The sequence below is a fragment of the Balearica regulorum genome, chromosome 3, assembly GCF_011004875.1.
Source record: "Balearica regulorum gibbericeps isolate bBalReg1 chromosome 3, bBalReg1.pri, whole genome shotgun sequence".
Lineage (NCBI taxonomy): Eukaryota > Metazoa > Chordata > Aves > Gruiformes > Gruidae > Balearica > Balearica regulorum.
Window position 1 is genome coordinate 98202817 of NC_046186.1, and position 18503 is coordinate 98221319.

The 18503-nt window shown below is 38.5% G+C and overlaps 1 protein-coding gene across 5 annotated transcripts in view; it reads left to right on the forward strand.

The window, feature by feature from the left end:
• The window catches only part of THADA (THADA armadillo repeat containing), a 166150-nt gene that overhangs the window by 111024 nt on the left and 36623 nt on the right, over positions 1-18503 (forward strand). For 4 of the 5 annotated variants that reach the window (XM_075749132.1, XM_075749134.1, XM_075749133.1 and 1 more), the window contains 4 exons: positions 5849-5934; positions 16094-16506; positions 16840-16961; positions 18330-18402. In XM_075749132.1, coding sequence (XP_075605247.1) covers positions 5849-5934; positions 16094-16506; positions 16840-16961; positions 18330-18402 — 694 coding nt within the window. Of the gene's footprint in view, positions 1-5848; positions 5935-16093; positions 16507-16839; positions 16962-18329; positions 18403-18503 lie in introns of those variants that run through there. The other variant, XM_075749136.1, reaches the window with a different exon arrangement.

Here is an 18503-nt window from a genome sequence, read left to right on the forward strand (position 1 = left end):
GTCTTCCAGGATTTTTAGGCTTTCAGCCTTTCCAAAGGCTCGAGCAACATACAGCATTACAGTAAGAGTGACTCTTCCACTAAAAACCAGAGAAGGTGTAGGCAGTTCATTTCATTAACTGATCACTTTGGAAACTGAAATGAAAACAGTCCTGCAAGTCATAAGGACGATTCTCCTCTTGTTTGCAAAGCAGCTATGAATCGGCCTTTGAAAGAGTTGCCCTTGTTATCTTGCCAGCTGGTTTCTTTGCCCTGATGCTTAAGACCGTGTCGTGAACTTTTTGGACAAAATACAGGGATTTGTAGGTGGCTTTGTAAGTTGTGTAATTTTGACTGGAATTCTACGTTAGCTTGATTCATGAACCAAATCTTGTCATTGGTTTTTAAAGATTGGGGCTGAGAGTAATCACTTTGAGTGTGTAGATTAGAAGTAGCTAACAGTCATCTAAACGCTGTGCTTTACTCTGAAAAAATGCTGGCTGACACTCTGCATAGTTATGCATTGTTTTTTCTATGATGAAAACTGTGATGTACATATTACATATCATTAGGAGGAAATTAAATTTTGTTAGCTATTTAAGACAGTTATATTCCAGTTTGACAAATGAGATTAGCTTGTATTCATGAAGCAGCACTAGCTGAAAGATTTGAAATCTTTCAGACTCTTCTAAGAGCTTGGAGACTGCAAAACACAGACTTTTTCTGGGACCTTTAACAAAAGTTCTGTTTCAGTTATCCCTTAGATAGCTAACTACACTAAGATACCTATAGCTAAACTAATTCAAGAGAGAGATGTTACGGGTTTTTATTTAATAGACATTGATTGGCAGGTTGCATTTGAAATTTGTTGAGTGCTCATTGAGAGTTTGAGCTTTGATTTTTATGTTGTTAAATGTTTAGTAAATATCGTAAGTTGCTGTATATTTATAGTGCTTGTTCTGCTAATAGTTTTGCAACATCTGTTTCCTAATGAGGAAGAATATGAGCAAAATAAACTACCCCTTTGGCAAACACTGAATTTTTATTGACTAGAATAACCAAAAACTAATGTTATAAGCATTAACACAAGGAGCTTTGATTTCATAATCAGTGACTTGTATCTGTCTTATTTATGTAACAAATGCAATATATTAATTTTACTGTTGTTGTTGTTGTTCATCTGTAAGTGAGGTGATGCTCTTTCGGAAAAAGAGGAATAATCCAGAAGAAAATATTTGTCATCTTTTTAAGTCATCTGACTTAATGTCATTGAAAATTGGGTGTTTGGGAAGAGAATGAGAATCTGCAAAAGTTGTGCATCAAAATTCTTTGGTATTTGCTTTACATAAAGGTTTGTTGGCATACTCGTTTATATTAAGAAATCTGAATGGTCATAAATGGTGTCCTGTAATGAGTAGAAATGATGTTGAAGGGCTTCTGCAGGCCTTAGTGGTTAGAGGAGCGAAAGCTTGTATATTTAGTTTGTTTAAATCTTTTTCCCAGTGTTCTGACAGAGTTGAGGCCAAATGTGTGAGCTTTCCATGCTCTTTGCTCCTTGGTGTTTCCCTTGGAAGAGGAGGTAATTTGCTCTGTTACTCATTAATGTTGATCTTCTTTAAAATAAACAGTAATACAAGAGAAACTGAATTTTGGAAGTTAAGCCATGTGTTCCTGATAGAGTTGAAACCGTGTGTGCAAGCAGGGCACACAGGAGGTCCGTGACCACACGTTGCTGATTTCTTCAATAAATGCCAGTTTGGTTTGCATCAGATCTGCCATCCAAAATAAGCAAACCAATGACTACCTTAAATTCAGCATGACTTAACTGTAAAAGGTGAATCAACCTTTTAAAAAATAATATTTGCAGAGCTCCAAACTGTCAGAGTCTAGGATTGATTTCATGTTACGTAGACCTAAGCAGCAATCAGTGGTACTTAAAGGCGGAACAGAAATCAAAGCGGTCCCAGCGCTACTGTAGGTAGCCAAAGCCAGCTGGAGCAAAGTGCAGTATTGCACGTGGAGCTTCTGAACCTGCCCGCTCTGATTTACATCTACAGGGAGGGAATGTCTCTTGAAGGGTACGCTTCCTCATTCACCAACCAGGCAGTTTCTTGTTGAAAACAAATAGCTTATTGTTAGTCCGGTCATATAATATTCTATAAGTGCTTAGCCTGGGCCTCTTCAAAGGCATTTGAACAGGAGCCTGTGAATTTAAAAGGACTGTTTAGTTCCATTAACCTTTCTGTCTTGAAAAAATTCCTGGACTCTTAACGGCTAACAAAAGGTTTTCTCCTGCCAGTGACTTCAACTCTTTTCTAATTTTATATTCACGTACCAGAATTGAAAATGAAATTATGAAGTCTGACTACCCTTTTCCCAGTTACTTGTTCAGTATTAATGATAAGAAATTGGCTAGATTTGGAAGACTTTCTTTTCAGGTTCTAATCCAGAAATCTGCTATAATGTGTCAAAATTAATAGTATGGAAACTGGCACCTGTGTTTTCAGATTTGTTTAATGTTCAGCCATGCCTACCTAAAATAGTAACAACTAAAAAAAGACACTTTTTTTCCAGTACTGAAGATACTGTTAGGCTGGAGCTCTGGGCAGTTGAAAAATATCTGTAGACCCTTTAAAACCTTCAGTCCCTTGAACTTTTTTGACTTGTGTTCTTTCAGTCACCTTAGATTTTCTGTGGAGTTTTGTGATGACCCAGTACGGACACAGCAGCTCCTCCTGTCATTTTTTGATTCTCCCTGATTAAATTAGAAACACGTTTCCTCTGGGCCTTGTTCTTTCTAAGCAGTAATCCTTCCTGTCCCTGCCTGTGCTTCTAAAGGTTGCAGGTGTCATCTTCCCCTCTGCCTGGCAGGTCAAGTCTGTGGCAATGCTGGCCTTTTACATGTTACTCAGGGCAGACAGCCTTTGACCTCTCTTCAGTCAGATGTGTTGAAACATTCTGCAATATTGACTGTTGGTGAAGTTTAACTCAGTGGTCATCTGTGAGCTGAATTTTATTTCCACCTGAACAGTCAACCTCCTGTACTTAGAGAATCATGAAGGAGTGCTAGAAACTGTGGGATAAGCTTCTAAGTGCAGTGAGATTCCTGGAGCAGTCTGGCAATAAACTCTGTATCCAAAGAGAAACAAAAAGCAACAAGATGAACTTCTAAAAATTATATTTTAATGCATCTGGGCACGGCATGTAGGGTGGCCATTGGGTCTTTGGTAGCAGTGGTTTGACTTCACAGATCTGCTGTTACTACGCCAACCTACTTGCTAATGTAGACAAAGTATTACTTTAATGAGGCATGGATCTCTGCCTCACTAGCCTGCTGTTAGTATATGTGTGTAGTAATATGAATATTGTTTTGATAGCCATTTTATATTTCTGTGTGGACATACCCTTAGATGTGAGAGTCCTAACCATCTCTAGCTCTGTCCTGTTCAGAGTCACATACAGTTTGTCATCTGGAGCGAGCATATGAGGTATTTGTTTCCATTAATATCCAGGTTGGAAGGGAAATGAACTCATTTTGGGGTTTTGAACAAAAAAAGGAACACTGTTCCAGATGCCTGGAGCTCCCACCCTTGCTACTGCTGTGACTTTCTTCTTTGGAGACACATTTCCTCAAAGCTTGTTTATGAGAACACCACTTTATTTGGGTATCTGTGTTAAAAATGAAACATCTTGTACTCTTCCCACTCTCATTGTTGAAGTTCTGCACAAACAGGTCATCTTAAGTACTGCACAGTGCATCGTTTGAAATGTTCAGCATGTGATTTTTGGCTGTCAGGTCTGTTATGCAAATCACAGTTTGATTGTCTTCAAGACTGAGCTTTCTGCTACAATCTGAACAACATTGAAACTTCTTGGGTTTGGAAAACTGAATTTCCTGTTGTGTCTGTCTGGCACGTACGGCTGAGAATTCACTAACATCACCAGAGCAATGGAGCCAGCCAAGAACAAACGTTTGGCGTGTTTTATGCTAGAAAAGCCTCATTTCAAAGTCAAAACATGCATATGCACGTACTCAAAATGAAGTGGTAAATGCTTAAAAGCTGGAGCAGAACAAAAAAAACATGTCAGCATTGCTTTTGTCACTTCTTCAGTGAAGGTTGCGTCAGCCATGTTTTTTTCCCAAGGCACAGTTTGTACGCTGGAAATTTTCTTTCCAGTGAAATGACTGAATAATGAGTCTTCCGTTTTTCAGGGGAGCTGAAATGCAGTAGTAGGCCCATTATGTTCCTCATCTTAATTGAAATGTCAGGGCTGCTTTTGCCCTTTCTATAAGTACTTGCGAGAGACCTCTTGGTTTCTTTGTCTTCTAAGCCTTTGACTGATCAGTCACTCTCTTTTCTCATGGGTTGAGCCTCCTAACCCTGTGAGTATTTCTTGGTGGTGTTTTCACACAGATTTCCGAAGAACAACTTGGGCAACAAAAATAGGCCATATTAAAATTGCTTTGGCTTCTTATGGATGGTATCAGTTCTTATCGGTGTGCATCTTCTCTGCAGGCAAGCTTTTAGCTCTTGTCCTTTAGGGCAAGTGGTAAGGGGCAACCATGGAGAAGTTTTGGGTGGTTCATGACTACTTCACTAGCAACAGAGCGTCTAAAAAGTTTCTGTTTAAGCAAAAAGGAGAAAAAAACCTTTTCAAAAGAGAGATCCTGGTAACACGTAGTCTGCTATGTGGTATATGGACGCCTAATATTGTAGGCCGTAAAAGAGAGCATAAGTGATTTAGGCTTATGGAGTTTATTACTGAAGGTGAGAGCAGTGTATCTGGTAAAAGTTGTCTTTTTTGACAGGATAGGCTAACTCTCTATAGGCAAATACAGCTGCCAAACTTCTACGCAAGAACCTCAGACCTTTCATTTTTATGTCATGATCACATGTCTTATTTTAAAAAGTTTTTTTCTTGAATTTTAAGGACGTTACAGAGTTGAGAATGTTTATTGGAACATTTTTAATTAACAATTTTTTGAAAGAGTTTCAGACGTCAAGATAAGCATACAAAGAAAGTGCCAGATAAAATAAAACCGAAATGCTGAACAGAATTAGTCATAATTTAAGCTTGTGCTGCTTGATTCTAAAAGCTTTTGGTTTAGTGCAAGTCCCGTTGGACTCATCAGAATAATTTCTGTGTTTTGAACTGGATTTCCTGTTTGTTCACGTATTAAGTTATATTTTAAGAAAAGTTTTCCTGGCTGAAGCATATAGTGATAACAATGTAAAGAAAAATGAAGTTGTTAACCTAAATTTACTTTTCTAATTGGAGAAAAAGTGTCTATCACTTGCAACTTGAAAAGGTAGAGCAGGAAGTGGCTTATTACCGATTTGCATTATACACACAAAATCCCCAGTATTCTTGTCTGGAAAAAAAAAATAATCTAATTTTAAAAACATGCATACCTCTGTGGTCTTCATCAGAACAGTGAGAGCGCTGTGGCCATTGAAAAGAGGTAGTAGGTGCCTTTCATAGGAAATTTTCTCTTTGAAGAACTGCAGCAATAAGACCTGAAGACTTATTTTTGTTAATGCGTTTAGTTACACACATTATCTATAAACAAAACAAAGACGTCCTAGTTGCCAGGACAAGCTGATTCATTCAATAGTAATGAAATGCATAGACTGTGATGTGGTGGAATGGATGGAGGAAGGGTGCTGCCATTCAGCTGTCGTTCGGAATGGACCAGGAAGCAAAGCTGAGGTAACTCAGCCTAATTATTTTGTACATGCAGTCTAATTTGATGAGTAGTTGATCTTCATTAATTAAGTAAAATAGACACACCAAGCTGGTGTGTTTCACCGCTGTTTCTGAGCATGGATGTTATAAGCATGTAATCTTTAGTAATTTGAATTTTCTAGGCCCAATCCTTGTTTGGTGACCAGAGCTGCCTATCTTGATGTCCTTGTGATGCTGAGTACTCGCCTGGGGAATTTTGAAAAGCAAGGTAAGTCAAATGTACTGTTCTGTAATTTGGATGGAATGTCTGTGGGGAAAGTTCTGAGCTTTGCTGAATCTGGAGAAACAGTAATATATTACTTGTACTCATGCTATCTACTGAATGCTGGAGTTCTTTAGCTGCTTTGTATAAAAGGGACCTTTATTCTGTCTTCTGTAGAGCTAGTCCTGGGGATTGTTGGTAAGAAGAATGAGGTAGGGCTTCATGTCAAAGCTTGAAGTGATGCTCTCGCAGTATTCCTAATCCTAGAACTGTGTGGCAACAAAAAAGATCCCCTCCAGTGTTCCAAAATGTTTTTCTGATCCAAGGTTGTAAATACAAACAAAATCCAGACCCCGGAATATTGCTACTTTAACCTTTCGTGAAAACCACAGAGATGTTCCCTCATGAGACACCTGAAAGTGTTTGAGGAGCAGTGTTTTCTCATCTTTAGAAGTTTTATAAGAAACAACTCCAAGAGCTTCTTTAAATTTCTGGTTTTATATTGATTCTTTATCACTGTGAAGTTTTTGAAGGACCAGTCAGAACTATCAGTGGTTCTAGAGATGTAGAATGTTGTTTGCAACAATACAAAACATACTGTAAACAATAAGGAAAACAAAAGTATGGAGGAAGGGATACCCTTTCAAGTGTGACTGTGTATAGGCAGCTTTCGGTCAACTGCTTTGTGGGCCTGTTTTGTTCATTTCTTATGAAGAAGTGAGTAATAAATTACCTTGTCCATCCAGGAAGGCAATTAAAGAATAGTTCTTTCATTTCATTAAAATTCCTGTTGACTAGTTTTAACATTGCATTTAAGTCATTGGAACCATTCTTTATTTCAGATAGGCTTGTTTTGGGGGCTGTTCTTCATTTTAAAACTAGTTCCTTTTGCTTTTTTGCTTAGACCTTTGGTAGTAGTTCCATTTTAATTCCGTAATTGCTCTTCCTGTGATTTCTTGTGAATGCACAGTTCAGATAGTGATAGTTGTCAGGAAAATGAGTTGATGATGAACATGTCTGAAATGAACTTCTTCAGACAGGTTGATGCTGAATCCAGCCCTTATAACAGAAGCATAGACATACAGAAAATATGTAACAGGTGGGTTCCACTATACCAGAGGAAGACGGTTAGGGTTCTTGGGGACTCATTAGTCTGATCTTTCGTGTCCTCTGAAGAGTCATTGCTCTCTCATGGGTGCCAGCTGTCAAGATGTACTCTTCAGTAGAGGAGGTTTCCAGATGGTGTTGCACCGTAGGTCTCATTCTGTCGGGCACTGACGACTGTTTGTGACTAGGTAAGGGCTGTGTGCTTTATAGGGAGGAATGCACCACCCTATCTATATAAAGCAGTTTCAGTATAGCATGTCTCTGGGGCTGTTTTTTCCTGGCTCTCTAATGTTTGGTTTGGGTAAGCTATATCTACCACCAATAATTCTTATGTTACAATATATATGTTTACTTTTTTTGTTATTTATACAAATTAAAGTTTCTTAAATCCTGATAGGCCGTTGGCGTTAGTGATTATCCTTTGCAATACAGTAAAAAGTCTAGCTGTGTATCGCATCTACAAAATAAACAAAAAGAACCCCCAAAGTCCCCTTCAACCATATTTGGGCTCATCACCCTTCTTTTTAATTTGAATACTCCTTTTTTAAAGATAGATCCTCTTTGGAATATTAGTTTTTACACTTTCTAAAAATCATGATCCTCTACCTCTGTTCATGTCCTTTGTAGTATGAATCATTCCAGTCTTTCTGTATTCTCTTCATGTGAGGTTTTTTTCCCCTCTGCTTCTGATTATTCTCATCACTCACCCTTCAGCTCTTATTTTTGTATCTTCATTCATGAAGGAACAGCCAGTATTCCAGGTTAGGGGTCCTTATTAGCTTTCTTAGTGGGCATTACATTTCCTTTATCAGTCTCTTTCCTATTTCAGTTATCTTCAAGTTTTTTTGTCTGTTTTGGTTTTTAAACAATCGCTACACATTTGCAAAGGTTTTTATTGACCTCTCCACACCAGGAAACTTGCCTTTTTTTTTTTTTTTTTTTTTTTTTTGGTAAATGCCCGTTACTTGTGTAAATGCCCTTTGAGCCTGAGGGACCGCACCATGCAGTGGCTGGATTACTGACTGTAGTGGATTCATCTATTTTTCAAAGCTCGTGTGGGCTGTTCCAAGCCTGGGTGCTGTAAGGTACAATTTCTGTAGGAGGAAAGCAATTATTTTTGCAGGCTCTCTCTGCTCATGGATAGTTCATTGTATTGTCTTGCTTAAAAGTTTCATTTCTGTATAGGTTTAATATTATATATTGCAGGCAATATCTACAGAGAGTAAAAGCTTAGACTGGAAATATGGTTTTGAAAACTTGAAGATACATTAGGGACAATTTTATATATCACAGGCAGAAGGCCATCCAAAATGGAGTAATATGTTTATATTAAATTCAACCTGAGTGTCTCATGACACAGCAAGAGAAAGGCTAAACTCAGCAGTTAAAAATGAATGTTTTGAGTCTCACATTTAAATGTTCTGTAAGGAATAATTATTAACTGAAGCTTTATACTTTGCTGAGATTAAATATCTTACTCATATACATGTATCTCTGGTTATAAGCCAATTTTTCTCTGTTTTAATCTTGATTTGTAAAGTTGTTTCAATGAACAAAGGGTGAAGGACAAATCCAAATAAAACTGTTTCTTGATGTGTTTATCTAAGGGGCCCCAGGAAGTGCTGTATATGAGTTCCAGGCCACGGGCTGAAACTGATTTTCATCAACAGAAATGGGAATGCAATGTAATGAGCCTGCAACTGGTTAAAATCAGACCACTTCTAATTGATTATGCCTGTCTAAAGGGGCTACAATTACAAAGAGACTTTCAGAGTACAACCCTGCCTAGGCCTTTCCTACATTACGATTATTTTCTGTAAGTGATTTGTTGTCTTCAATTAATAAGATCTGTCTCTTAAAGTGCAGGACAGCCCTTAGGGAATTTACTTCACAAATTCAAAACAATTTAAAATGTCAGATAAGGAAGGCAGGGAGTAATGGATACCAAAAGCATCTTGTCCAACTGAAAATTTATTGCTGGCCAAATGATGATTATTTATCTTAAAACAAACAAAAAAACCCCACCCTGCAGTTATTCTGATTTGCTGGTTTGGATGGAAGTGTTGCCTGATTCATGTCACTGGGAAAATACAGTTTTCTTTCCTTGAGTTGATAGGCAAATCTAGTGCATCTTTTCCAGCTCCTGATGTGCCCAAGTGTTTTCTGATGTACAGAGACAATACATAATGCCAAGACTATGTAAACTTACAACGTTTTTTTTCAGTTATCAGTTATGGTTGGAACTTAGAAAAAACCTGAAGCAAGCCTTTTTAAAAAAAAAAAAAGTTAAAATATAAATACAAATACTATTTTTGCCTTTAATGAGAGCAAATAAAAGTTCTTACTAGATTTAGGTTTATTTGATGAGCTAATGTCTGTCGTCAGTATTAATAATTATTAATACTATCCAATGAATTTGTTCTTGCAGACCTCTTTGATATATTGTCTTCACAGTAACTGTTTTTATAAACTTGGAATCACCGATGTCCAGGGTCTAATGGGTAGAACAATGCAGTCCTCTGCCGGAGGATTGTCTGGCACTCGTACCCTGCTAAAAGGCAGTTAAGTTACTCCTCTAGAAGTAAACCAGCACCAGAGGGGGTGGTGTAGGAATAGGGGGAAGTTCCTGACCTTCACACTTCAAACATGACTGGAGGAAGCAAATAACACTTGTAGGCATCTTTGGAGGGGAAAATTGCCTCCAAGTCCAGGTGAGAACATGTCCAGCCTTAGCTGTGTTTAGAATTATTTGCAAATTCACAAGTCTTGATCAGCAGGAGTTAGGAGGAGAGGTCTATCAAGCTGTAGTGCTACAGATCCACATGTGCATGTGAGATTACACACTTGTCTCTGAATAAAAGTCAGAGAAGTCTCTGACAGAAGTCAGGGAAAAGGTGAAAGAAAAATTGGCTGAAGATAATCCTTCCAAGTTGTTCTTTAATCCTATATATATGCTGTCAGTCTCCTGGCTGGTTTGGCCTGTTATTGAGTATAGGGTCTTCAAAATTCAAGTTTGCTGAGAAAGAGAAGACATTTGAACAAGATGTCAAATAGGATGAATCTGTGATTTAGGAGAAGCTGCCACTTGAAGTCTAACCATGCATTTTTCCTTTACACATTTGAAGTGGAAGAATTTGCGAAAGTTCTTGAGATTTACCAAACTCCACTGTTGTTGTTGTCAGTGGGAACAGTTACTCAGTAGTTACGTAATTAATCCTGTTCATAAATAGATTGTTTTGATATCAGAATGGAGCAGCCAGTATCTGCTCTCACTAATACATTCTTTACTTTAGTTTTCCAAAAACAGACTTCCATTTTCTTACTGTCTTCCAAACAGCTAAAACTTATGTAGATGTAGCTTAGTTAAGATTCTTACATTCTGCTTATGAACAGAAACAATTGCAAAAATACTGTGCATTGCACATGTGTGTATGAGATCAGAAACATGGGCAATTATGTACAACTGTCTGCTGGTTTTGTCCTTTTTTATGCTCTCAAATATGACAAAATACTGTGTTTAAAATAACATATAATGCAATTACCATTCTCTTAGTTATATTTGTCCTTTTTAATTAGAAATTATAGAATGTATTGGTGGAAATAGTATGCATTATCAAACTTCCAGATGCTTTGTAAAGAAAGCACAAATCATTTTTGAAGTTGGAATCTCTTAAATGTTTTGCCCGAATGATATGATTTGTAGGACTTTTAAATAACCTTTGAAGGCTGAGCCTACTTTTTTTCTATATTGTGCTTCTTACTCTTGTTATTTTGAAAAGAAGCTAAATGGTAACTAAAACAAGTTTTTCTGCAGGCTAACTTAAAAAATGATAGTGTTTAAATAGTAAAAATTTCACAGGAATAACTAGGTTGGTTATTTTAGCCATGCTTTAACTCTCTTTTCCTAGATCCCTAAGAAGTAAGGCCAAACAGTTATTTGAACAAAAACACTGGCAGCTTGTTAATGCATGTTTTGGTTATTTGTTCTAATTAGCTTAAACTTAAGAAATTCCATCCAAACAAATTGAGAGCAATTTTTGTTTGCTGTGTCAGAAATTATACAAACTTTGTGTGCCAGTATATTGACTGTGGCACTTGGTCCATGTTGTTATTTTGACTTACAGAAAGTAAAGATTTAAAACATTCATAGAATTGTCTAAACGGCCTCCTGACATTAGATAAGTCAAAAGGAAGCGGAGGTGGGTACCCAGTATTCTAATTCAATGCCGACAGGAGAATGAAGAAGTTGAGCAGGGGACTGTTGGAGGTCCAAGAGACGGGGAGTGCCTGGGAGTTGCACAGGTAGTTTAATGTGCCAGGGGCAGATCAAGTGAGGGATGTACTATGTTAAGGTGGCCCAAAGACAGCGAGTGTGGGACAGAAAGACAAAGCAAATGGACCAAGGCTGACAGGAATAAATGCTGGGAGAAAAGAGGCAGAGGTGTGCCATGCCAGCGGGCGGTCAGGGAAATGTCAGAGGCAGAACTCGTAGCACAGATGCGGGAGGAGGAAAGTAGAAGTGTTTTCAGAAGGATTGTTGGGGACGCAGTGAAAGGAGGAAGGTTGTGGAGGGTGGAGCATGATATTGCTGGAATGCTGTGTTCAGTAGGGAATATGGAAGGGTGTTACAGGAAATCAGTGCTCTTGGGGAGTGGAGTCGATCGTGTTTGTTGTTAGCAGTTAAGATTCCATCCCCATGTGAAGATGGAGACTGCTCCTTCTGAAATCTTGTTTCAAGTTCTCTTTAGATTCCACCATGTACCACTGACTGACTTGCACTGTCTCCATGGGGTTTCATGGTTTTCTATGAATGCAAAAAAAAGTGGAAAAATTGGTACTGTGCAAGAGAGAAGCTGTAAGAAAAATAGCAGTCTCAGTGTCCAGATCAAATGCTTCCTTCCCCCCCCCCCCCCCCCCCCCCCCGTTTCGTTTCCTTTGAAAACTTTCCCTTATACTGGACAAAATGCAATGGGATACTTCTGTCCTCAACAGTATAATATCAGTGGATTCTGGTAATCACTCACGTTTGTAGTTTTGGATTGTATTGTGAGTACTGATGCTGGGTGTCTGATGTTGCAGATGTCTTTTAAAAACCCATCCTACTTAAAATATGCTCTTTTCCTGATCATCAAGTCATCTTCGTTCTGCATTGTAATAAAATACGCTTTTCTGTTGTCTTTGGGGGTTTTTTGTGTTTATCAGTGACTTTGCTTGATCCACTTTTAATAAAAAGGGAAAATATGAAAGAAAATACTTTTCCTTAACATTTGTCTAGGAAAATCTCTTCCTGGCACTGATTACCTTTCAGCCTTCTTTCTATTCATCTGATCTCTTCAGATACCTTTGGATAGATGGTAGTTTGTGAGTGCAAAGGATTTTAACCTCTTCTCAGCCCATAAATAATTGCAACTTCTTGCACACCTTTGTGAATGATGATGAATACCCAGATTTCTTATGCTTGGGCCCCCTTCCCATAACATTATACTGCAGACACTGTAGCATTTCATTGCTGCTCCTTATAATTTTTGTCTGACTTTGCAGAGTGTCAGTAAGTTTTCTGATGTCTGTAATAATTTCTCCCCTTTTTGCCTGGTCTGTTCTTGTTTTCTGGAGCCTCTAGTAGGAAGATGGAAGATGGCATGGATGCTCAAGGTGCTGCATACAGGAGTTAATCTCTGTATTTATCTCAAAGCGTGCAAATATTAAATGTATCACAACCACAGATACAGAAAGAACAGCCCCTCACCCAGTATACAGAGAGGTGTCCAACTGGCAGTAGCCTAGACAGCCACTGTAAAATTACCTAATCCCACAGAAATACATAATCAGTCCTGTTCATCAGCTAGCAAGGTGATAAAACAAGTTTAGGTTTTAAATATAGAAGGAGTTCCAAAGACTTCACTTTTGAACACATGGTAGATTTTTTTTAGATGAAAGATCAGCTGAACTGTCCATCAACTGACAGCTTGTTAATCCCAGCACAGGGAAGTTTTTCTGTCCTTACTGTATGTATCTATTTATTCTGGGAACAGACTATTGAATAGTGCCTGCCTGCCACTGCTGAGGAGCAGAAGAAAGTGGTCAAGTAATTGAAGTTTCACAGCCAGGCAGGCCGGCCACAGGTTTTGGAGCTGGCTAAACTTTGAGAAGGTTTGTAGGTTTGTAGCTGGAGATTCACCAGGTCTGATCCTTCCATTCTGCCTCTCTTCCTTTTTATTTTTAGATGATGAAAGATCATTCAACTTCATGTAATTGACTGTGATCACAAATAGGGTTAAAAAACCCCATCCCCTCAAACCTAGATGATGTGACGTAGATGTTGTATGGATATCTCAATGTAGTGGACATAAAGGGATTGAGGAAGACTGTGGGACGTTCATGCACTGTGTTGAGGAGAACCAAGTTTTTGTGTAAGATGTGGCCCTTCCTAGAAGACAGCCAAAGTTCTTCTGTCCCACAAATGAAGCAATCCTCAGGTGGTAGTGGTGGAATTAATCCAGTTAATTCTTGGGGGCTCTTTCGCATCTGTCAGAATCCTGGACAAGACTGCTGTTTGCCAGGATCCTTGTTCAATCAGCCAAAATTTGCTTTCTTCTCGCAGCAGCTGGTTGTTGAAACTGTACAATGATTTTTGCTTGTAAATAAAAGTATGTCTTTACTGTATCTTAGCAACAGAGACAGACATTTACTTTGGGAACCAGTGTGGTTTTAGTCGGATATTTTGATGTAAGCCAAATAAGAGAGTTTACTTAAAGTTAAGCAGAAGAGAAAACATTTATATGAAAGCCAGGAAAGATTTCTTAGTGATGAAGTTGAAAGCAGGAATATTTCCACTTGTAATAAGGCAGGGGCTTTCTTTCCCTCTGTACGTATTTGTGTGAAAAAAGTGTGTTGGAGAGCATGTGGAGCACAAGATGAATGCAGAAGGATTTGCTCTGTGGTGTGCTCAGGCTAAGCAAATATGCAGGCAGTCTTATTTTGCTGACAGCCTTGCTGTTGAGACATCCAGTTTTAAAGAGACTTTCTAATAGATGAGCCAGGGTGTCCAATCTTTCTCAATTATATGGGAAAACCAGAAGCCATCCAGAAGGCTTCCAAACCAGAAAAAGTATCTGTTATGTACAGAAGAAGAGGATCTGTGGCAGAAGACTCTTGTATCGCAGTCTCTGCAAACTAGTAGTCCTAGGAGTAAGTACCTCTGCCATGGTTTTTTATATGAAAATAATTTTCCCCTTCAAAGATGAAGACACAGAGTGAAGTAGTGGTGGCCTTGCAAAATTCAAAGGAAGGTTTATTGAACCAGGTCTGAACCTCGTTGCATGGCAGCTCCTGGAGTCCACAGAAGGGTCACCACTCTCCCTGATGTTAGATTGCAGGCTCTAGCAAACTTGGCAGTGTTGACACCAATAAACTGAAAGGCACCCTCCCTCTCTTCGCCTCATGTTTCTCCCTCTCTCTTTTTGTCCACCTAATACTGCTCTCTCTTGCCTTGCCCTAGAGCTGTGACCCTCCCATCCTCTTGGTTTTCATCCTACTGCTTGCGTGTATGATAGCCATACGTCAATGTAAAGCAATGTTGATAGGAAATAACAGCACTTCTCTTGCAACATGCTAAGAAATACAGACTTGGTTTGAGCGACTGAGCTAGTGAGCTCGTGTATTGCTGAAATGCAGCTGAGGAGGGAAGCACGTAGGAAGCCAAGAGCATGCAGGGCTCCAAAACTGAAGCTGTTCCTTTTCTCGAACCAAGGTGCTTGAACCTTTTTCTTTCAACTGCCTGGGATTATTTCTGTTGTTAAACTAGCGAGTGGAGTCAGGCTGTGTAATAACTGGGATGAAGGCTTAATCTCACTCCAGGGCAACCAGATGGTTCAGAAATTAAGGAATTCTGGCAGTTAGGCATTAATGCTAGTTTATGCAATGATGCCAGTATGTGGTGCCAGTCTGGAGAGGTTTTAGAAAATGTGCCAAATAAGAGACACAAGTTTGCATGTTAGGAGATGGAAGTCACCTGTGTCCTCTAGAGGATTATACTGTGGCATAGGTTTGCCATGATATGACAGTTTCTTTGACTACATCGAGCTCATTCAGAAAAGAGGCTGTTGTGAAAACATGAATGACAGAACTAATGGTTAGGTAATATGTCTGAAAATCTTTTTCAAATACCAGATTTCTTTGAAGCTTGTCCAGAATTACTTGGAAAATACTTCTGCTTTTTATGCTAGACAGTGTACAACCATGTCAAGTTTATATGTAAATGTCAAAAAAAATAAGATAGCTTTGAAAGAATTTGAATATGGAAGAGCAGGATATTTAACTGTAAATAGAAGGATTAGGGAAATGTCTTCATGGGCAACAAAATGAATCCATATATGTGTTGCAGCTTCATGTCAAATACAGCAATTCAATGGTGATACTTGGATAGGCTTTTAATAGTACTCAGGGCATACTTAATTATAAATAGCAAAGTTATATGGCAATGAATTGTCATCTGGGAGATACTGAAGAAATCTAAGTACGTTTGCTTTAATCTTTGTATTTACCTTTAATGCATTTTGATATTTAAAATAACCCCAAACTTCTAACATCCCTCAACACCAGTTGCAGCGTTGTTCTCTTCTGTGCTTGAGTTTTTCTTCATGATTTTCCCTTATTTCATGCTTGTATTTGAATTCTGTGGGATATAGCGTGTTAATTTCCTTGTAGTACAAGCTATAGAAACATTTGAACTGCGCAAAGATGATGGGCAATCTGCAAAGTATTGTCATGGTTTTAAGTTGTTTGAAGTTTTCATCCCATGAGTTGAACAATTTTTAGTTTTCAGGAAAGTTTGTATCCTTACTTCTTTCTATCCAAGTGTGACTACACATGGTATCTAGGAAAGCTGTTTTATAATTCAGAATCGGTTTAAAATGGAGAGCTATGTTTTCATTTCATGCCTGAAATTACCTTGAGATACCTTTTGCATACGTGCTGCTTTTCAGCTTCAGCATCATGGTCTGGAGCAGGTGGTAACATTATCTATTCGTCACTTTACTTACTTTTATTCTCGTTTCAGGAATGCAATTGTTTGGATTTTGGGAAGAGATGAACAACGTTATTTCAGATTCTGAATTGATGTCCAGTATTCCCTACTCATCTGCAGTACCAGGACTGATACAGTATCTTCAGAGCATCACCAAACTTGTGATAGCAGTGGTGTCGGTGACTGCAGGTCCTGACGTCCAGAGCAGCAGTTCACCTGCTGCAGAGAAAATAGCCAAGCCATCATTGTCAATAGTTCATCTCCTTCACTGCGAGTTTCATGAAGTTCGACTGCTTGCGTTGGAAGCAGTACTGCTCTGGTTGAGGCAAAGAAATTCCAAGCAGATTGCAGAAGGAGGAGGAGGTATATTGTGTTTACTCACTGATTTGGAAGGCACTCTTCTTACAATGGCTATGAAGGAAAAGAATCTCCAGTGTTTTTGCAAGGTAGGAGGGTGCTATTTTATTGACACTTGATAGGTTTTCAGTAAATTCTTAATTTTAAAAACTGTATTTCAAATGTGCATGATATTTTTTAAATAGTACATGAGTGGTTTTGTTGTTCTTTTAATACTTTACTAATACTGAATAGGATTCAGGTACAGATGTTCTTGCATAAAAGCAAGAACTTCCTAACTTCCTCTTTCCTCTCTTAGCACTGTCAGGAGGGAACCTTTGTGTTCTTGGAGTGGGGGTTAAGTCAGTGTTTTATTGATCTCGAATGTACGTATTCATGCTGAGATTGTTTGTAAATTCTTTGTTTGTGAATTGTGTGTGCAGGTGCTGGAAATTCTTTATAATATGGATCTCAGAAATATGCTTCCAAAGACTGAACACTCTATAAAAATTAATCCACATGAGCTCTTAACCTGGAGTTTAAACATTGTAGATATCTCTAACAGGTATGGTCTGTCATGCACGTTAAATTACTAATATTTTAAAAACTTTAGATGTTGAAGCATTAATTTACTGGGTTTGGACTATCAGTAGATTTAAAAATCCATGTTTCAGAAAAGTAAATAAAGAGAGCTCTTGATGAGAATTTTTCCGAGAAGTTAGACATAGGTCTGAATTATTAAACAGGTCCTCAAGTCATACTGACAAGCACCCTGTAAATGTCCAGTAATACAGTTCCTGAAATAAGAAGTTACTCCAGCTGTCAGACTATGGCCACTGAGCATAGCTCTTCCCGAATGGTAATCGGGGAAACACCATAATGTGTAGAATTGATGATGCAAACATATGCTCACTCACTGTGAATCTGCCATCCAGTCTATCCTGGTTTATCTGTGGACGGTCTATAGAAAGAGTGACAGATCTGATTTCACTTGTTCGCAGAATTGGTTAACCCTTATCCTTAGCATTAGCACTCCTTAATCAGACTGTAGAGTGAGCAGAAAGCGCTGAAAACTTGGAGCCAGTTTGTAGTTCGTACTGCATTAGAAGCTCTGTCCATCCATTCATAACAGAATGAACAAACTGGGTTTAAGTATCCAGGCTCTAAGGGCAAGACCATCATGTTTCTAATAGTCTCTCTTTTTTTAAGCCATATAAAGATTGCACCCCAGTGTTACCAACGTAGGTGATGTATGGTATAGAGTGTAGATCAGCATTTTATAGCTGTGCACATTTGCTGCTGATTTGCACTAAATTTTTCAAGTTTAAATGATGATGTGGAGTGTTTATTTCTGGAATGAAATAAGCTACTTGTGGTAAAATAACACTGACTGGTGCTGGTAGAGGGAAATAGCTGAAATAGCAGACCTTACTGCTCAGGTGTTGCCATTCCTGGGGGTGAGACCAGCCCTTCAGGAGCCACGGTGCCAAGCGCTGTGTCCTTAGACCCTGCTGGGCAGTATGGAGGCTCTGGAGCTGACAGTTGGCGTATTCCACACTGGTAACATTTCTAGCAGCTATAGAAGAGAGATTCTTGGAGCTTAACACCAGCTTGAAGAAATGTTTTTGTTTATCATTTATAATAATGTCTGGTTTCTTTACCTTGGCTTCCATTTTCAAGTGTGCTTTTCTATGGGAAGTATGCAGATAGAAAATAAACACAAGAGGTGGAAGTAATAGCATATTTTATTTGCATATCAGCTAAAACTAATGAACATCAAGATCTGTAATGTAAAAATCCCAAGTGCTCAGCTTGCAAAATACCCATTGGTGATAATCAGGAGTGATTAATAACTGGCTGGTTTTTTTCTAGAGATGAAATGATGGCAGAAATAGCTGCTTTTTATGACATGTTCTTTACCTTGTTTTCTCAGCACTGAAGTTCAAAGCATAGCTCTCAAATTCGCCTCCAAGTTGGTTATCCATCTTTTGCAGAACCATCAGCAGGTAAGGGAAACGGAGCTGCTTAACAGTGTTGTAATTCTGGAGTTTTTGGTGGTAGAAGTAACATGGCTTCTTTTACACAGAAGCCCCAAGCTTGTGTTTTC